Here is a 19,816-nt window from a genome sequence, read left to right as displayed (position 1 = left end):
TGCACAAATGGAGAAAAATGTTTGCAGACTGAAAGCTACACCACTAGCGAATATCCATTGCATTTTAATGGCCCACAATACGATTTCACTATGCTGAAAACTCTGACCCATTGCTCTGTATTTATTTCTTAATACTGAAGATGTCATAAACATGCTCTGCATTTCACTCAGACACAGTTACTGTCCCCCCCCCTTTTATTGCTCTGTACAGCCTATTGACTTTTTACAGTTGTGTTTTCAAAAACCAATAAGCATATTGTTGCAAGCCACCCCAATCTCAGAGTGGTGAGAGATTCCAGGGGTTCCAGGGTTTGTGTTTCCTTTGGAATGAGGGACAGCAGAGACTGTGGTGTCTTTATGGCATATGGTTTATTTACACATACGGTATATACAACCTGAGGCTACGATGGAGGGGATGACAGCATCAACACCCCAAAAGGGTCTTGCTTCTTCCATAGCCACAGTCTTGGATTCAAGCAGAAACCAAACATCACCCTCTCTGACTTCCCAGCCTGTTGCTTTTCCACTTCTAGCTCACATAACTCAACTCTCCACTCTGCCCTTTTGTATTTCTAACTAAAAGCCAGTTGAAGGAGGGGCCCCACCCATTTTTCTCTGGCACAGAGCCATTTCCTTTGTTCCCTTAATGGCCCATTACTGTATCTCGGATATCGCCTCTCCAGGAAACTATCCTGGCTATCCCAAGAATTAGAAGAGGGCCCAAGCATTCATCCTAGCCCTCCATGCAAAAAACCTCATAACAACATATATTGATTCTGTTTGCTGGATTGATTTCTGTTCTGGACATTGGACAAGTAAGCAAACATTGACTGCTTCTCACGCCTTCCTCACTCCCCAGGGAAGTGAAGAACCTTAGCCTTGTATCTGCCGGACAGCACAGCCTCTCTAGAACTTGCCCGGAGAAGCTATGTGATGTCACAGTGGACTGAGGTCACCTTGCCATGAAACAGCCCTCTCGAAGGGGTGGCATCTGGGAGAGAACAGTCCACAGGTTCAGCGGATCATTCAGTAAAACTCACCACTTCCCTCATCTTTTTCACTGGTAGGTGTTAGACAAAAATGTCTGAGGGCTGGGACACATCTTTCTCCCCAGCTATGACTGGAGACATTCGCAAGAGAATCCTAACTTTGAAGGCAGGAGTGGAAAACCTCAGGCTGAATTCAGCCTTGCTGGGCTCTTGATCTGCACCCCGCACCCCTTAAATTCTCTCCTGGCCACACAGGATGTTTCACTGCCTGCTTTTACCTGACTGCATCCTTGAACTGTGTGAGGGGCGTGTGAGTGTCTGTATGTGGAAAAGGTAAAAGGTAAAGGACCCCTGGACGGTTAAGTCCAGTCAAAGGCGACTATGGGGTTGCAGTGCTCATCTTGCTTTCAGGCCAAAGGAGCCAGTGTTTGTCCACAGACAGCTTTCCGGGTCATGTGGCCAGCATGACTAAACCGCTTCTGGTGCAACGGGACACCGTGACGAGTGCCAGAGCACACGGAAATGTCGTTTACCTTCCCACCGCAGCAGTACCTATTTATCTACTTGCATTGGCATGCTTTCGAAATGCTAGGTTGGCAGGAGTTGGGAGAGAGCAACAGGAGCTCACCCTGTCATGGAGATTCAAACCGTTGACCTTCTGATTGGCAAGCCCAAGAGACTCAGTGGTTTAGACCACCGTTCTACCCGCATCCCTTTCGCTTGTGGGAAACCTTCCAAAGGCAAAAGTGGGGGGGAAATGTGACATCAGCACTGCACGTGTCAGTGGTTTCTATAAGGACACACCTCCCTCCAGACCAGCAAAGGAGGTTGCATCCAACTAAGATTTCTTCAAGAGACTAGACCTATTTAAAGGAAGGGACCCAAGCTAGCTGGGCCCATTATCTTCAATCTTTCAAGGACACAGAGCAGTGCCGGTGAGGGGTGTGGCCTGGAAGAGTGGGAGTGGCCTAAGGCAAGTCTCAAGGGCTGGGTGAAGAGGCCAGAGGGCCACATTTATCCAGATTGCACTTCCTAAGTGCTCAAAGCACTTATCCTATGCACCATCTCGCCATATGTCCGGAATTTCCCACACATATCCAGAATACTGTAGTTGGAAGCAGTGTCTGGGTGGAAATTGATGAAACGTCCAGGAAAATCCGGACATATGGCAACTTGTGTCAACGATGTCATTTTTGGAGAGTTCCCTTAAAAACAGCTCAAAAACTTCAAATTCTCACTGTTTGAAATATGGCAACCCTAACCATCTCGTTCTAAATCCTTTCGACGACCTTGAGAGGTAGATCAGGGTTGTCCTCATATTTTGCAGATAGGCTTGCTTGGTGTCGAGTTGCGAGATGGGATCTGAAATGGGCATAACATAACTGAAGTCTCCAGCCCTCACTGTTATCTCTGTGCTCTCTCTCTCCCTCTCTCTTAATCCAGGTTTAAAATCTGATGTCCCAAACCAGACCAGAAGAGGAAGAGAGCAAATCAGAGGAGAGATGCCACCAGGAACCAGAAGCAGAAGATGATGTGCCAGACCTCGATGCAGAAGGATCCAGCTCTAGTGCTCTTGTGGATTCCCCTCAGTCTCCCAGCACGGAGCAGCTGCCAAAACAGGAAAATTGGCTGTGGAGCTGGTTTTCTTTCCCCCTTCTCTCTGGTCTTACCTGGCTGGCAGACAGGTAGCAGCTCAGAGGCCTTCCTCAAAAGCAAACATCTCCTCTCCGTAGTGGTGAAAGAGTTGCATTGCATTCTCCCCATTTTAGAGACAGGAAAACCGAGTCTGTATGTGTGTAAAGTTGAAATGGAATGTTTCACAAACTGGAGGCCCGGGGGCAGAATGGGGTGGGGTTAGAAGAAGAAGAAGAGTTTGGATTTGATATCCCGCCTTTCACTCCCCTTCAGGAGTCTCAAAGCGGCTAACATTCTCCTTTCCCTTCCTCCCCTACAACAAACACTCTGTGAGTTGAGTGGGGCTGAGAGACTACAAAGTCCAGCTGCAGGACTCCTCTTAAGTTTTTATGACAGATTTGCACAGCCTTTTAAAGCCCCAGCGTGCTCCAGCCTTTCTTTTTAAGGAGTCTTTCGAGTTATTTTAATTGCAAGCCTTCCTTTGCCTCTTAGAAACAAGCCCCTGCAGGAACCCGTCTGCAGTCAGCTGGAGAGGAACAGATCCTCCGGCAAGATGTGCCCAGAGTGCGAGATTCTGTTCTGCAAAAAGTGCGAGACATTACATTACAGCCGGGCTTTCATTGAACATGGACTGCTGGGCCACAGCACAGAAAACCTGCCGGAGGCTTTGAGCCCAGCACTGAGTACAGGCAAGACGCAATGAGGACTAGTATGCTGCAGAGTCTAAATGCTATCTTTCCCAACGGGTGAATTAGGGATGGTCCCAGGCCAGAGCTGCTACCCTGTTTTCCTGATAGAGGCCCAGTGTCTTTAATGGCTGTGCAATGGGTAGAAATATAACAGCCCACAACATTCTCACAACCAGGGGAGAAATTCAATTCAGTTCACATTTAAAGCAGACTCTCAAATTTGTACGAGAAGTGAAATGCGGCCATCCTTCAAAATCCACATGTATCCAAATTTTGCAATGATCCTCCAAAATGAAGGAGAATGCAAGTAATAGGGAAACGTGTGCATAATAATGAATATATTGGTGAAAATAACATACAAAATGCAAAAATTACTTGCAAAAATGTAATGTCACACAAGAAGCTTTAGAAGAAATGTACACTGAAATGCTGTAGGTTTTTTGAGGTATTTTTTAAAGAAAAATTTGCAAATTGCTGCAGAAACAACTGAATCCAAGATTGGAAAAATCAGAAAATGGTGAGAAATGAAATGGACTCATAATACTGTGTTCACCACTGTGTTCAGAGATGTTACCAACTCAGTTCCTGCTGCTTAAACATAGGACTTCAATCTGTGGGTTGGTACACCCAGGTGGGTCCCAAGGCTATCCCAGATGACCAAACCAAAGGAGCACTACCTGTAGTGTCCGAGCTAGAAAACGTTCACATTTTACCAATTTCTATGACTGCTACAAAGCAGCAGCAGCAGAAGGGCAAGAGCCTTTTTTCAACAGGATATTTCTGGCCAATTGTATGCCCCACCTTCCTTTAGCAGGGCCCCTAGCGGGGGAGCTCTCTATGGAGCAGGGACATACTCTGTCCACTTTTTAGACTTTTTCTGCAGCTTTCCAGACTTCTCCCAGGATGGAAGTCTGCTGGGGACTAGAATGCAGATGGGGCCACTGCAGCAGGTAGCTCAGCTGCCCAGCGGTTGCCGTCATAGCAGCAGCTGGGGCCCCCAGAAGTGATGGCAAATGTCTGGTCACAGGAGGTGAGAGTTAGAAGGAGCAGGGACATCATCACCCTCATTCCACTCCCTGCAACCTGAAATAGGTCTGGGTCAAGGAAGAAGTTCCTTGCTGCTTTTCCTTCCGTAGAATGCTACGGGTCCCTTCCAACTCTACAATTCTCCAATCCTATGAAAGTAGAACACAAGTTCACTTGAATCACAAGCTGGTTGTCATACAGCATGTCCTCTTTTTTCCAGACTCTATAGACCTGGCTGTCGCTCCGGAGGAGTCAGAAGAGGAAATAAAGAGGCAGTGAGAGGGGTAATGGATTAATTTCTTGGTAGCCCGCAAGCGATGCTGGCCAACTTGTCTGCTGGTCCTAGAGGTGAGTCCAGCAGGATTGAAGTCTGTGCAAGCTCACGCTGGCTGCTGACTAAATGTTCTCTCTCTGTGTGTGCATGTGTGTATGTGTGTGTGTGGTCTACCTCATATGGTGGTTGTTTTAACACAGCTGTGTTTTTAAAAGGTGGGGGGGGAGAGACCTTGGATGCTTTGGATTAAATCCTTCAACATCACTGCTTCTTAGTGGCTTGTTTTGGCTTCTAGGGGATTGTTGTTAAATGAATGAGAGAGTAAAAGCAAAGCTTTGGAGGATACACAGGATCCAGAAGATAATAATCAAGACAAGTCATATGCAATCTAATTGAGAGTCCTGCATTGCAGGGGGTTGGACTAGATGACCGTTGGGATCCCTTCCAACTTCAGAATTGTAGACACCAGTCACAGGAGCCCCATTGTCCTATGAGATGCGCCATCAACTGGGCAGTCTACTAACTCCCCACTTGAATCTAGAGATTTCCCAAACATGACCCCCTCTTCCTGAAGCCAGACTTTTCTCGATAGCAGAGCTGAGGAATCTTTTTCAGGCCGTGGGGCTACATTACTTCCTGGGGAAATTCCTGGGGGCTGAATGCCAGTGGTGGGCGTGGTGATGTGGTCCGACATACACACCGCTCTCCATCTCCCATCTAGCCAAGCAAGGCATGCAATCACAGATGGGGGCAAATTCTGGCCCAGTGAGGGTGCAAAGCATGGTGGGTGAGGGTTGCAGCCTGGGAAGCACCCTGAAGGCTAGCTAGAAGTCCCTGGAAGGCCACATTCAGCCCCCAGGCCTGACGTTCCTCAGCCCTGCTCTATAGGTGTAAGGTGTAGTGGCCCACACAGCAGTCCTGCGGCTGCATAAATCAAATGTTGTGGCCAGGGAGAAACCGGTTTCTGAGCCCCTTGCAAAACTGCTTGGTATGCGCTTGGCTGGCAGAGAAATTTCCGGTCCGAGGAAGCAGGTTGCTGCAGAGCGACCAGCTTGTCAATAGAGGGTCAAGGAGGGTCAACAAACTGGCATGTTGCAACACGATGGAGGACAAAGGATGGCAAACAGCCCTTTCCATTCCTTTGGCAGAGGCAGAACCGGCAATGGCGAGGAGAGCTCCTTGCAAGTCAGGCCTCAGCTGAGAAACAGAAAGCACAGCAGGAACACTGCATGGTTGGTTGTGGTGGTGGTTAGGGAACTCCTGGAGCCCACCACTTCAGGAGCATGAAATATTATCATCCTAAGATGAGGGGTGGGACGTGGGTGGTGCTGTGGGTTAAACCACAGAGCCTAGGACTTGCTGATCAGAAGGTTGGCGGTTCGAATCCCCACGACAGGGTGAACTAGCAGTTCGAAAGCACGTCAAAGTGCAAGTAGATAAATAGGTACTACTCCGGCGGGAAGGTAAACGGCGTTTCCGTGTGCTGCTCTGGTTCGCCAGAAGCAGCTTAGTCATGCTGGCCACATGACCCGGAAGCTGTCTGCGGACAAACGGCGGCTCCCTCGGCCTATAGAGCGAGATGAGTGCGCAACCCCAGAGTCGGTCACGACTGGACCTAATGGTCAGGATCCCTTTACCCTTTTTAAGATGAGGGGTGAAGGTGCTTGCTGCAGCCACCACCATGAATGCAGCAACAGCAAGGCCTCAGATCGTGTGTGGGGAACCATGGGCTCTCTAGATGTTGCTGAACTGCATCTCGCATCAGCCCCTGCAAGCAAGGATAGTGGGAGCTGCTGTTTGGGAACATCTAGAAGATCACAGATGCTCCCCACACCTGCATTAGGTTCATGGGTAAATAAAACACAAGAATGGGGAGAGGAAGGATTGGGCATGCTTGTCCTCTCCACTATCACCAGAGGTGCAGCAATCTGGGTTGGCAGGGGGCTGAAGACCCTTTAGCATTTCTCCAGCATCACAGAGGCACCCAATCAGCAAGGAAGGGAACCTTCTTGGCCACTGAGAATAAACTTTCTCACCCTTTGTGCTGATGGGAGCCAATCAGGGTGGAAGGAGGCGTGTCAGTCACAGAGGACCGGTTCCTGGTGTCACTCTGGACAAGGTGTGAGGGGGAAACACTGAGGAGTTGTTCTGTTTGCTCCAAAGCTAAGCATTTAGGAATCCTGAAAACACAAGGGATGTTTCAGTTTCAAGAGAATCGGGTGCAAATTATGTTACGTACAATGGAACTTCAAGGAAATGTCACTCTGAAAGACAATATTGGAGCACCCCAAATCATTTGCCCGGGTCCATGCACAGAAAATAGTAGACCTAGCTAAAAGGCAATATGCCGAGATCTGCATTGATTGTTGCTATTTTTGCAGAATTATAGAATTATTGCATAATCTTAGAGGGTTGTATCATAGAAGGGGGTGTGACTGTGACTATCATGGACTATGCCATTCTTATTACAGATAGGTAGCCGTGTTGGTCTGCCATAGTCAAAACAAAAAAAATTCCTTCCAGTAGCACCTTAAAGACCAACTAAGTTAGTTCTTGGTATGAGCTTTCGTGTGCATGCACACAGTGTATCTGAAGAAGTGTGCATGCACACGAAAGCTCATACCAAGAACTAACTTAGTTGGTCTTTAAGGTGCTACTGGAAGGAATTTTTTTTGTTTTGACTATGCCATTCTTAATTCACCACTACACCGTGCTTATCATTGCAGCCCTCTGGGAGTTGGAGGGCTAATTTCTGCCCTACATGGATATGGCAGGCTCTCTGGGGCAGATGGCTGCCCTCCAACTCCCAGGGGGCTGATGGGAGCTGGGAGTGGGGGCCAAGCTGCTGTGCTCATCCCCATTCTCCCTGCTTGCATGCTCTACTTACTCATAAGTAGGGCTTGTGGCAGGGATGAGGGGAAACTGTGGCCCTACATAAGTTGCTGTATGTCACCCCTGACCATTGGTGCTGCTGGCTGGAGTCAGTGGGAGTTGAGACTCCAAAACATCTGGAAGGCCGCAGATGTTTCTCATTCCCTTTTTATAAGTGTCACAGGCCTCTATGTGTACTTTTCAGCCACAGACCAAGACCACTGTCCAGCTTTGGTTTCAGGATGAAGGTATTATTTGTATATATATTTCCTATCCTTCACCCTGATGTCCCCAGACAGGTTACAGCAATAAAACACAGTATTAAAAACAATTTTAAAAACTTACAACCATAAAATGAGTCGTAAAAATAGACATCTCAAGTGTCAAAAGCCAGAGTAAAGAGCTATGTCTTCAGCATCCCTGGAAAGCTGTATAATGAAGGCATAAAGTGCACCACAGCTTAGGGGCCACCACAGAGAAGGCCCTCTTCCCCCCTAGAGCCTCTGAGGGTGCAGGAATCACCAAAAGGGCCCCCTCTGCCAATCTCAGCACACACGTTGAAAACTGAGGCACCTGGAGAAGTGTTGCTGTGATGGAACTGCCAAAGGCAGCGAAGTGCTAGAAAGCCCATGAGGTACTGGGTAGAAAACAGTTTTGTGGCCATGTGGTACTAGGCAACGAAGGCTGAGCGTTCATGCTGAAGCTTCAGATTCAATGCTGCGTTCAGCTGTGACGCTTCTGCTGGGCCCTTTCCTCACCCATTTGTTGCAAGACTGCAGCGGGAATGTGACTTCCTTTGCACATGGAATCACATTACAGCAATGCCAACTGCAATAATGCCAAGGTTCTGCTATAGGTGGGAGGTCAAGGAGATGTGATCACCCACAAGAGAGGCACTGCCAACAGGCAAGGAGAGGTAACAGATGAACAGCTCCTGTTCCGCCCTGAAGATGTAGTAGCCGATGCACAGTAGCTCAAGATTCTGCAAGAGAAGCTTTACATTGATGGTCAGGCCTCACTAACTCCTCAAAGGCTCAGCTGCGGAGGAGAAATGACCTCTGGAGAGGACTGTGAGGTGGATGCCTCACCTTAAAAAGTGCTCTTGTGATTGGGTCCTGCTTGTGGGCTTCCCATTGGTCCATCTGGTTGGCCAATGTGATAACAGGATGCTGGACTGATGCAGGATGCTCTTCTTAGGTTCTGTCAGCAATTGGACTCAAGAGGATGAGATGGAGTAGGAGGAGGAGTGGAGATCACACCCCCCCCCCCCCACCAATTCTCCTGACGCAGGAGAGGGGGAAGGCAGCACTGAATTACAGCAGGGCTTTGAGGAGTTTGAGGGAGGTCACAGCTCAGAGATGGACGAACAGAGAAGTTGGGTAGTACTGGAAGAAGGAGGGGGGACTGCAGAGGAGCAGCCAAATGACATGTTGTCACTGGAGAGCATTTCTTATCCCCCTTCTGCCAGAACGCGACGTTCGTTGAGAGAGCAAGAACAACGGAACCAGAGACATTTGACCACCGTAAGGGAAGGTGCTGTTGCTAGGAAGGAGGGAGGAGGAGCCCAGTTTGGAGCAACGCCATTGCTAAGGCTCATTGCCTTCATTTGTCTCTCGCTATTTGGATTGAATAAAACTCATTAAAAAGAACTCTACCTTGTTTTCTCTGCTGTTGCTGCAACTGGGGGAGGAATAGCTTTCCCAAAGCCTTGGCAGAGACTTGACAGGTTCTTAAGAGACGTTCCCCCTGTTTTTGTCCACTCCACAGTAACCAGCTTTGGGACAAAGATGGAAGACAGAAGAACAGATGGCTTGAAGTTGAATGGGGTGTGGGCAGCTGTTAAAGGAAGCTTGGCCTCCGTACGGCAGAGCTTTCCAGACTTTTCATGCTGGCGACACACTTTTTAGACGTGCATCATTTCGTGATGCAGTAATTCAGTTTTACTAGCAAACCAGAGGTTAAACTAACCCCTTCCCAGCTCCGGGAGGAGCATGGGGAGTGTTCACGCTACACACCTACACACTGAAGCCGACACACTAATGTGTCAAGGCACACAGTTTGGAAAGCTCTGCCATACGGTTTAGCCAGTGACCAGAGGCAACGGAAGTGCCCACCACCCCTCCTCTATAATGCTTCTCAATTGGCTAGAATGCCAACCCGTCCTCTTCCAATCAACGTGGCGCAAGAAGCTGTATTGCCCGCCCACTCCGTGTCATGATTTGTCAGGCACCTGATATTCTGATATTGTGAGAGCCAGTGTGGTGTAGTGGTTAAGAGCGGTGGACTCATAATCTGGTGAACCGGGTTCGCGTCTCCGCTCTTCCACATGCAGCTGCTGGGTGACCTTGGGCTAGTCACACTTCTCTGAAGTCTCTCAGCCCCACTCACCTCACAGAGTGTTTGTTGTGGGGGAGGAAGGGAAAAGAGATTGTTAGCCGCTTTGAGACTCCCTAGGGTAGTGATAAAGCGGGATATCAAATCCAAACTCTTCTTCTTTTGCATCAAGAGGTATTCTCTTAGGCTTCACTTACTCCTTTAAAAAAGAAACAAAAGTCCACTTGTGACAAAATGAAAGGTCAACTTCCAACACCGTCAAGCATCTGACCCTCAAACGCTGAACCGAGTTCTGGACTTTGGGAAGTTTGTTATGAAAGCCGTTGAAATTTCTGCAGAAGCTCAGACCACCGCCTGGTTGAGGGCCGCATCCTGGCAACCCAGCCACCCTAGCTGGGAGGCCCATTTCCCACTTTCCACCACCCTCAGCGTATCTGGGTTGAATTTCCAGAACTGCTCATTTCGGAAGAAGTAAACAAAGCCGTCAGGACGCGTGAGAGCGCCGTTCGCCATGGCAGGCACCCCTCCCCAGTCTTTCAGGCTCCTGGGGTAGTACGGCTCCACTTGGAGGGACTCTCCGCTCACCATGTAGTATTTGGGACCTTTGAAAAGAACCAGATGGTGGAGGGGCTGGAAATAGAGCGCTGTGTCGGGGTGTCGGGGGAGGTCCCCCGTGTTGCTGCACTTCTGGGGGAAGCCGGCGTCCAGGGAAGAGCCTTTGTAGCGCCAGCATCGGCCACCTGCAGGGGGAGACAGAGAGCAGGGTGAGGCAAGGCAGGACTTCCTGGCGGTAAGAAAAGTTCAACAGTGGAACGAGCTCCCTTGGAATGCGGTGGGCTATCCTTCATGGGAGAGGTTCTCCGACACAGCTTAGATGGCCATCTGTCAGGGATTCTTTAGCTGCGATTCCTGCAATTCCCTTGGGCTCACTTCCACCTCTATAATTCTATGCTTCTTTTAATTAGGCAGGACTGGGTTCTAGCTGTGGCCCTCCAAATGCAGTGCTGGATTCCAGGTCCCATCACCCCCAACAGCCAGCACGGCCAATGGTAGCTGGAGTCCAAGAAGCTAGAATCAGAGAACTGTGGAGTTGGAAGGAGGGGTCATCTAGTCCAGCCCCCTGCAATGCAGGAATCTTTTGCCCAATGTGGGGCTCAAACCCACAACCCTGAGATTAAGAGCCTCATGCTCTACCACCTGAGCTATCCCTCCAGTGCTGCTGTGCTGAAGTATAAAGACATACTTTTGGAGACTAAGAAAATGTCTAAACACACACAATGTGGAAGGTTTAGTTTATGTTCCCCAAGACTTACAATCTTTAAGTTTAAAAGAGTCCAAAGAGTCTAGAGCAGTAGTTCCCAAACTTTTTGGGGACACTGCCCCCTCGGTTCCATAAACTCACCCCCCCCCCGGGTGCCCCACCCTACAGTATAAAAAGCATTATTCCAAATAGCGGTTTGCATGACCCACCAAGGAAGACCATAACACAACAAATGTCAAAAGAGTAACCATTAATTGCACATTTACAGTGGTGCCTCACAAGACGAAAAGAATCCGTTCCGCGATTCTCTTCGTCTAGCGGTTTTTTCGTCTTGCGAAGCAACCCTATTAGCGGCTAAGCGGATTAGCGCTATTAGCGGTTTAGCAGCTTAGTGGCTATTAAAGGATTAGCGGCTAAGCTGCTAAAAGGCTATTAGCGGCTTAGCGGCTTAGAAAAAGGGGGGGAAAGCGGGGGAAAAATCGCAAGACTAGCAAGACGTTTCGTCTTGCGAAGCAAGCCCATAGGGAAAATTGTCTTGCGACGCAACTCAGAAACGGAAAACCCTTTCGTCTAGCGGGTTTTCCGTCTTGCGAGGCATTCGTCTTGCGGGGCACCACTGTATACAAAATCCAGTTGCCCCTTAGCCCCCTCTGGGGAATCCCACCGCTGCCCAGGGGCAGTGCCACATACTTTAGGAGCCACTGACCTAGAGATGAGAGAGAGAAGTGAACTTGAAGATGAACTAAAAATCATTCAAAGTTCTGCCCCCAAATGAACTTAATTCACGATCAGTTCACCTGGCAATTCTGGGAACTGAATTCAGGGAAGGTCAGAGATCTTTGGGCTATTCTGGATAACTTTGTTCAGCTGAACTTGTTCGTTCCATGTGCTGTGTCAGGTGACGGGGAGAACAGGAAACTGATCCAGTGTCAACATCAAGCCCAGCAAGCACTGACACTGTTTACTACACCCCACTTTCTTTCCGATTTCAATAAAAGTATTTCCTAGTTAGCAATGGCTGGCCAGGTATGTACAAGGTTACAGGTGCTGCTTTTATTCTTTTGACTTAAAAAAACAGGACAGTTCTTTCCGCAACAGAAAGGGACATTTCTAAGTGTGCTTACGCCATCAGGGCAGCATAAAGCAAAGCCTGCTTTTATTCCTGTAGACATAAAATGTGAAACTGCACATGCTCAGAGGACTTATTTCCTTTTCCTTTTTTTTCTTTTTTTGCCAAGGTTGCCAAACTGAGGGTTTTTTTAAAAAAGATTTTGGTTTAGCAGGAATGTAGAAGTATGGAATGCAGGTAGTGTGTGTGTGTGTATGTGTGTGTGTGTGTGTGTGTGAGAGAGAGAGAGAGAGAGAGAGAGAGAGAGAGAGAGAGAGATGTTAATTGTATGCTTCACAAATGACATAATACACATAGCTATCTCAGGGGTGTGGGAAAAGGGGGCCAGGGGGGTGGTCTGCCCCAGGTGCCATCATGGAGAGGGGTGACAAATTATCAAGGAACAATTACTGTCCTACTAGGGTGGTTCATAAAAAACTGTTTTCAAAAATGCCTGCTCCAAAGGTCTTATCTTACTACACTAGGGATTATATAGCTATATATGAAATTTCATGCATATCAGTTAATATCTTGACCCTCCTTCACGAAAATAGCTGTTTAACTGGCCGTTTTCCTATGTTGTGAAGGCTGAAATTTCAATTCAGTGGAGCAGGCATTTTCAATAAAAAGTTCACTTTGCAGGTTTTTAAAAATAAATTTTATTAAATAAATAAACAATAAATATAAATAAAATAACACAAGCCAAAACACAATCCATCCTGTAGATTTAAGTATCTGCCCATAGTCACCTACTTGTTATCAGAGGCCCAGAATCCACATTCCTTTGCAATAAAATATAAAATAACGTAAAACCATTTTTGCAGGGGGGCGGGATTAATGTGGGGGTGACAAGAATTTTTCGTACTGGGTACCTCCTGACCTTCCTACGCCTCTGGGCTATCTAAGCCTCCCCATAAAAGTTCATTAAGTCCCGGATACTAGAATTCCAGACTGCACCTCAGCTAACAGCCAGGAGATGGCGGCAGGGCTTACCTTATGATCTTAACAACGCAAATCTAAAACACATTTGATTTAATGGGAAGCCAATTCTCAGGCATTCAAAGGGAATTTGATTTTGAGTAAGCAGGTGTATGACTAGAGTCTTGGAGCAGGTGCCAAGACTGAACAACAACTTAAATTCATATAGCCCAGTGGGGTAAGATGACTTGAGCTTGGAAACAGAAGTCCTTGGTTTGAATCTCAGCTGTGGGCTCTCTAGATCTGTGGTTCCCAACCTGTGGTCTGTGGGGGGTTCCCAGGGGGGGTCTACATAACTCACCCGGCGGGTCTGTGGTACCATTCACATAACAAAAACTACCACAGAGATATCAAAATTAGGGGGTCCATGGCTTGGCTTTTGAAAAAGTACACAGTACTAAGCTAATTGGGAACCACCGCTCTAGATTCTCCTCTCAGCCTCAATCTTCCCAATAAAAAAAGTGGGTGTGCTAAATACTGGCTAACCACTACAGCAGGGATGGCGGACCTTGGGCTCAGAGGCCAAATGTGTAACTCTAGGCCTTTCTTTCTGGCCCTCAGGATTCTCCAGAGGCCACAGCTTCACCAACCCTACTTTGCCCCTCCTCCCATCTGAGTGCCTCTTGCCGTCTGGTAACTTCTCTGGTATTTCAATAATCATTAGCATGTTCTCGAAAGGCAGGGCACTGCTTTTACGTCCAAATCACAGATAGGAAGATGGAGGCTTACAAAGAGAGGAGCTTTACTAAGGTCATTGGGAAGTGCCAGGATGATGTTAAGATCTGTACTGTGGACTCCCCACCTCCCAGACAACTCCAGTCAAGCTACCTTTGAAGAAATAGAACTTCCCATCTTCCTCAGAGAAGGCCGCAGCATCAATGGTGGACGGGAGCCCTGGCCACATGGCTCGGAGCAAGCCTGGACCAGTAGTGTTACCTCCTTTGGATACAATCCAGTAATGGCCGCCTTTGAATATATAGAGATTGTCTTCCAGGTCTGTTCAAAAATAAAGAGAAGGTGCGTGAGAGGGTTCTGTGTCTTTGAGCGAGAGATCAGAAACCCAGGTACTTAGGGTTCCTGCAGGAATATATCAACATAAGAAGAGCCAGCTGAGGTCCAGCGCCGAGGGCCTTCTGGCGGTTCCCTCATTGCGAGAAGCAAAGCTACAGGGAACCAGGCAGAGGGCCTTCTCGGTAGTGGCGCCCACCCTGTGGAACGCCCTTCCAGCAGATGTCAAAGTGATAAATAACTACCTGACATTCAAGAGACATCTTAAGGCAGCCCTGTTCAGGGAAGTTTTTAACATGTGATATTTTATTGTATTTTTGGTTTTTATGGAAGCCGCCCAGAGTGGCTGGGGAGGCCCAGCCAGATGGGCGGGGTATAAATAATAAATTATTATTATTATTATTATTATTATTATCAGGCCATTGGCCCATCTAGTCCAGCATCATCTTCTTACAGTCGCCAACCAGATGGTTGTGGGAAGCCGACAAGCAAGACCTGAGCCCAAGAGCCCTCTCCCCTCCTGTGGTTTCCAGCAACTGGTATTCAGAAGCACTGCTGCCTCCGGCTGTGGAGTCAAGGGCACAGGCATCTTGGCTAATAGCTGCCCATAGATTTATCCTCTATGACTTTGTTCAATCGTCTTTTTAAAACCATCACTGCCCCTCCGAGGGAGCGAGTTCCATAGTTTAATTATGAAGAAGGACTTCCTTTTATCTGTCCTGAATCTTCCAGCATTCAGCTTTGTGGGGTGTCCACAACTTTTCGTACTTGGACAGAGGGAGGAAAACTTTTCTCTGTCCACCTTCTCACAATTGTATGAACTTCTATTGTTCTCTTACTCACATTTTCTCTAAACTAAAAAGTTCCAAATGCTGTAACCTTTCTTCACATGGGAGTCGTGATCAGTTCAGTTGCCCTTTTCTGAACCATTAAATATCCTTTTTGAGATGAGGTGACCAGAACTACAGGACTCTGATAGGGGATTGAGGAATTTACTTGGGCTAATGGGGGGGGGGGCAGGGAGCTGTCTGGAATTCTGAAAATACCCCCACCCCCAGAATCTGCCCCAGTGGATCATGTCGTGAGAGTAGAATCTACCCCAAGTGCACTTTCAATTGCAGATTTTACCCAGAAGTAAACATAATCCTTCCTGGATATATTGCCACCTGCATGGTAGCAAACATGCCTGTTATCCATTATAGGTTGGGTTTGTTGTTTTCTAGGTAGAAAAAGATTATGAAATGTGTGGAAGAAACTCCACACAAATGGATCCTGGGAAGAAGACTGAAGTGGTTATAGTGTTCTCATTCTAAAAACAGAACAGGGCATAAATTATCCCCCAGAAATTCCCAACAGAGTCCTCTGTTTGGGGAATGTTTTCATCCCAACCAATGGAAAATACTGCGATAAAAAACCCACACACTTTCCATGCAGTTTTCCACAGAAAAACTGATGCAGGGAAACAAAAATGAAAGTGCCCTTCTCCTGACACAACATACACGCAACTTTGTTTAGGGATAATTTGTGTAGCCCGAGATCCATTGGAATTTGGCTTCCCTTAGGAAACTGCCCCAGAAAGCAGTCTGTGCAAAGTTTTTTACAGCACAGTCCTAACCATGTTTACCCAGAAATATGCCCTATTGAACATATGGGGCTGACTCCCCAGTAAGTAGGGTTAGGATCACGGTCTGCTGAAGAACCTGTTAAGGAGCTTTATTCATTTACGCTTTCTTATCTAAGCATTTAAAAACCATCTTTCTTAGACAGCAGGGTGGGGTACAAAATAAGACACCCAGAGTGGCTGGGGAAATCCAGCCAGATGGGCAGGATATAAATAATAAATTATGATGATGATGATGATGAGACACAAACTCCAGAAAGGTCATTCTACCATAGGTGAAAAGAAATGAAAAATCAAAGTATTTAATCCAATCAAAACAACTCTGAAAGGTTGTGCCTAATGCAGTAGGACAGTCTCCACAGGAATTTTACTGTCCAAGTTTGGCCTTTGGCCACCACCCTGCACCCATTCTCTAGCTGACACACTATCTCTTCTTACCCATGGTTATGGCATCAAAGAATGACCAGCAGTAATGAGAACTGTGGTCACCGCCCTGGTGCTCAGTGCCTTCAAGATCCTGGCTCCAGTCCTGGAAGTGAGCAAATAATTTTCCTGGGAGCTGGACCACAGACCCCCGGGGAGGCTTGCCTGCCAAAAAGAAATCACAAGGTCCCATCAAAACAGTCACTGGGCTTGAGTGTCTATTCTTGGAAAGGGCTCATGGACACTGCCTATTTCAAACTTCCATGTTCAGAAGAGGTGTACCGCCAGGCTAGAAATAAAATTTAAAAATCTGGGTCCATGCAAATATGTGGTATTTAGCTGTACAACCTGTCCTGGACTTAAGGCTCAGGGTGAGTCAGGGTCAAAGCAGAGGGCGAAGGGCACACTTTGTGTATATATCAGGCAAAGTTGCATAAAAAACACAGTCATCCTTCATAATCCACACTCTTCTGAATTCTGCAATGCAGTTTCTCAGCTAAGCTGCTGTGATTCCTGCATTGCAGGGGTTTGAGATAGATGACCCTTGGGGTCCCTTCAAATTCATTGATTCTATGATTCTTAGTAATGTATACAAAAATGTATATATTGGTGAAAGCAACATAAAAATGCACTATACAGTCATACCTCAGGTTGAATGTGCTTCAGGTTGAGCGCTTTTGGGTTGCGCTTCATGGCAACCCAGAAGTAACGGAGCCGTTACTTCCGGGTTTCACTGCTTGCGCATGCGCAGACGCTCAAAATGACATCACGCGCATGCGCGGAAGCGGCAAAATGCAACCTGCGCAGATGCACCATCGTGTCTTGTGTTCTGTTCAGGATGCAAATGGGGCTCCGGAACAGATCCCATTCACATCCCGAGGTACCACTGTATTAGGCAAAATTGCATACAAGAATGTGAGCGTTAGCAGAAATTTTGCACTAAAATGCTGGGGCTTTTTCATTAGGACTTTAAAAGAAAATCTGCAAAATGATGTGGAAATGAACATATGAATGGAAAAATTAGAAACTGAGGACACCCCCCCCCACCGTACGTTTACAGCACCATAGTATCACATGGGTTTCCCCAAAGAATCATGAGAAGTTTGCTAAGGGTGCTGAGAGTTATTTGGCTACCCCCTTTCCCCTCGCCCAGCTACAACTCCCAGAGTGGTTTAATTTTTCACAGGGTACTCTGGGAATTGTAGCTCTGGGAGGGGAATAATGGAGTCCCCTAACAACTCCCAACACCCTGAAGAAACTACAACTCCCAGAATTCTTTAGGAGAAACCATGACTGTTTGAATCATAGAATCATAGAGTTGGAATAGACCACAAGGGCCATCGAGTCCAACCCCCTGCCAAGCAGGAAACACCATCAGAGCACTCCTGACATATGGTTGTCAAGCCTCTGCTTAAAGACCTCCAAAGAAGGAGACTCCACTACACTCCTTGGCAGCAAATTCCACTATCGAACAGCTCTTACTGTCAGGAAGTTCTTCCTAATGTTTAGGTGGAATCTTCTTTCTTGTAGTTTGGATCCATTGCTCCGTGTCCGCTTCTCTGGAGCAGCAGAAAACAACCTTTCTCCCTCCTCTATATGACATCCTTTTATATATTTGAACATGGCTATCATATCACCCCTTAACCTCCTCTTCTCCAGGCTAAACATGCCCAGCTCCCTTAGCCGTTCCTCATAAGGCATCGTTTGCAGGCCTTTGACCATTTTGGTTGCCCTCCTCTGGACACGTTCCAGTTTGTCAGTGTCCTTCTTGAACTGTGGTGCCCAGAACTGGACACAGTACTCCAGGTGAGGTCTGACCAGAGCAGAATACAGTGGCACTATTACTTCCCTTGATCTAGATGCTATACTCCTATTGATGCAGCCCCTATTGATGAAGTGGTTTCATGGTGCTTTAAATGTATGGGACGAAGGTGGCCAGAGAGAGACAAAAACTGCCAGATTCAAGCATCCCTCGTTTCCATCCCCATTCATATGATTCAAACGGTTGGAAAGGACCTCAAAGCTCATCCTTTCCAACCACCTAAATCTATTTGCCGCAATTTCCCTGCTAGGTGATCATCCAGCCTCTGCTTAAAAACCCCTAACAAAGGTGTGGAAAATGATATATGTATAGCCATACAGTTTTGGATTGAGAACCCACCACCGTCCAGGGCAATTGGTGCGACTGTCAAACAATCCCTAGTTTACAGCAGTTCAGCATCATCCCGCTTAAGAAACCATGGATCTGTGCTCCTCCTCCTTAAGAAAACAGGCACAGGATGTGGTAGTGGTGAGAGCCAGTGGGGTGTAGTGGTTAGTGTGTGAGACTAGGGTTAAAATTTCCCACTTGACCATAAAGTTCACTGGCTGTGACCTGGTCTACCTCTCATGCTTGTCGTGGGGATTAAATGAAGGGAGAGAATTATGTACGCCACCTTGAGTTCCTTGGATGAAGAGGTGAGATTCAAAGACAATAAAATAACAATAAATCACAAGCGAGCCACATTTACCGTATAAGTTCTGGACGGACAGGATGTCATCCCAGTTCAGGACAAAATCCTTGCCCAGCTTCTTGTAGTAAGGGGACATGAGGGCACTGCGCACAGGGGAGTGCTCCAGGCCCAGAGTGTGGCCGATCTCATGCGCCACCACCACAAAGAGGTTGCGCCCCTTCCCGCTGTCCAGCGACCACCTCTCGTCGTTGTCGAAGTGAGCCTCGCCCCGGCGGGGGAAGAAGGCATGTGCCAGGGCACCCCCTGGGGGTGAGAGAGGAGACGCCATTAGACCTCCCAAGTGCAGCAGTCTCATCCACACATTAAAAGACAAGGAGTCCTCTTTTCTGGGACTCGTCTTCGTGGAGACCAAAGGATTCCTTCTGTTTATCAAAAATACTCGTAAACCACCCTTCATTTTCCACAAGGACAATGCAAGGCACGGATTAAGCTAATCATGCCAAAAATAATGTTTAAAAAGTGAAGCAATCTCGAACCCCGGACCCTGTGGTAGTTCTCCTGTCCAATGAAATCGACTCAAATCCTGCCATTCCTCACAAGAAGCTGCAGTCAGACTCAAAACTGCTAAACACTGGAAGTTTGCATTGGGTCCCTCTAGGCATGGGGGGCTTGGGAGGGTATGGGGCATTGCCTTGCCTGAGCATTTAATGGGATCAAATAATTTTAGGATCAGACGGGGTCCCAAGGGTCATCTAGTCCAGTGTTTCCCAACCTTGTGCCTCCAGCTGTTTTGAACTACAACTCCCATCATCCCTGACTAGCAAGACCAGTGGCAAGGGATGATGGGAATTGTAGTCCAAAAACAGCTGGAGGCACAAGGTTGGGAAACACTGATCTAGTCCAACCCCCTGCAATACAGGAATCACAGCTGAAGAATCCCCGATGTATGGCCGTACAACCTCTGCTCAAAAACTTCCAGTGAAGGGGAGTCCACCACAGAGGGTTCCAACAGAGATTTCACAACAAGACCATGTTGATGTTGTATGATCTCCGTCAATATGCTTTGTAAATAAAACCAGCACACTGCACTTCACATGCCTCTCTGTGGCGAGGCTACTTTATCAACCTGTGAATCTTACATTCAAA

At 47.5% G+C, this 19,816-nt stretch overlaps 2 protein-coding genes across 6 annotated transcripts in view; one reads left to right on the top strand and one right to left on the bottom strand.

Moving 5' to 3' along the window:
• The first annotated feature begins 2,444 nt into the window (after positions 1 to 2,444).
• On the top strand, positions 2,445 to 4,618 carry C15H17orf50 (chromosome 15 C17orf50 homolog). Its single transcript, XM_077919824.1, has 4 exons — positions 2,445 to 2,674; positions 2,759 to 2,781; positions 3,074 to 3,313; positions 4,560 to 4,618. Exons 1-4 carry the CDS (start codon positions 2,445 to 2,447, stop codon positions 4,616 to 4,618), a joined length of 552 nt encoding a protein of 183 aa, XP_077775950.1.
• Positions 4,619 to 7,714: 3,096 nt separating this feature from the next.
• MMP28 (matrix metallopeptidase 28) overlaps positions 7,715 to 19,816 on the bottom strand; it is a 29,357-nt gene continuing 17,255 nt past the window's right edge. For 4 of the 5 annotated variants that reach the window (XM_028708374.2, XM_028708375.2, XM_077919261.1 and 1 more), the window contains 4 exons: positions 18,728 to 18,973; positions 16,233 to 16,382; positions 13,994 to 14,161; positions 7,715 to 10,558 (listed from right to left, as the gene is read on the bottom strand). In XM_028708374.2, coding sequence (XP_028564207.2) covers positions 10,161 to 10,558; positions 13,994 to 14,161; positions 16,233 to 16,382; positions 18,728 to 18,973 — 962 coding nt within the window. In that variant the 3' untranslated portion in view covers positions 7,715 to 10,160. The remainder of the gene's footprint in view (positions 10,559 to 13,993; positions 14,162 to 16,232; positions 16,383 to 18,727; positions 18,974 to 19,816) is intronic. The other variant, XM_028708377.2, reaches the window with a different exon arrangement.

The sequence above is a fragment of the Podarcis muralis genome, chromosome 15 (genome assembly GCF_964188315.1).
Source record: "Podarcis muralis chromosome 15, rPodMur119.hap1.1, whole genome shotgun sequence".
NCBI lineage: Eukaryota > Metazoa > Chordata > Lepidosauria > Squamata > Lacertidae > Podarcis > Podarcis muralis.
This window is presented reverse-complemented; position numbering and strand designations above follow the sequence as displayed.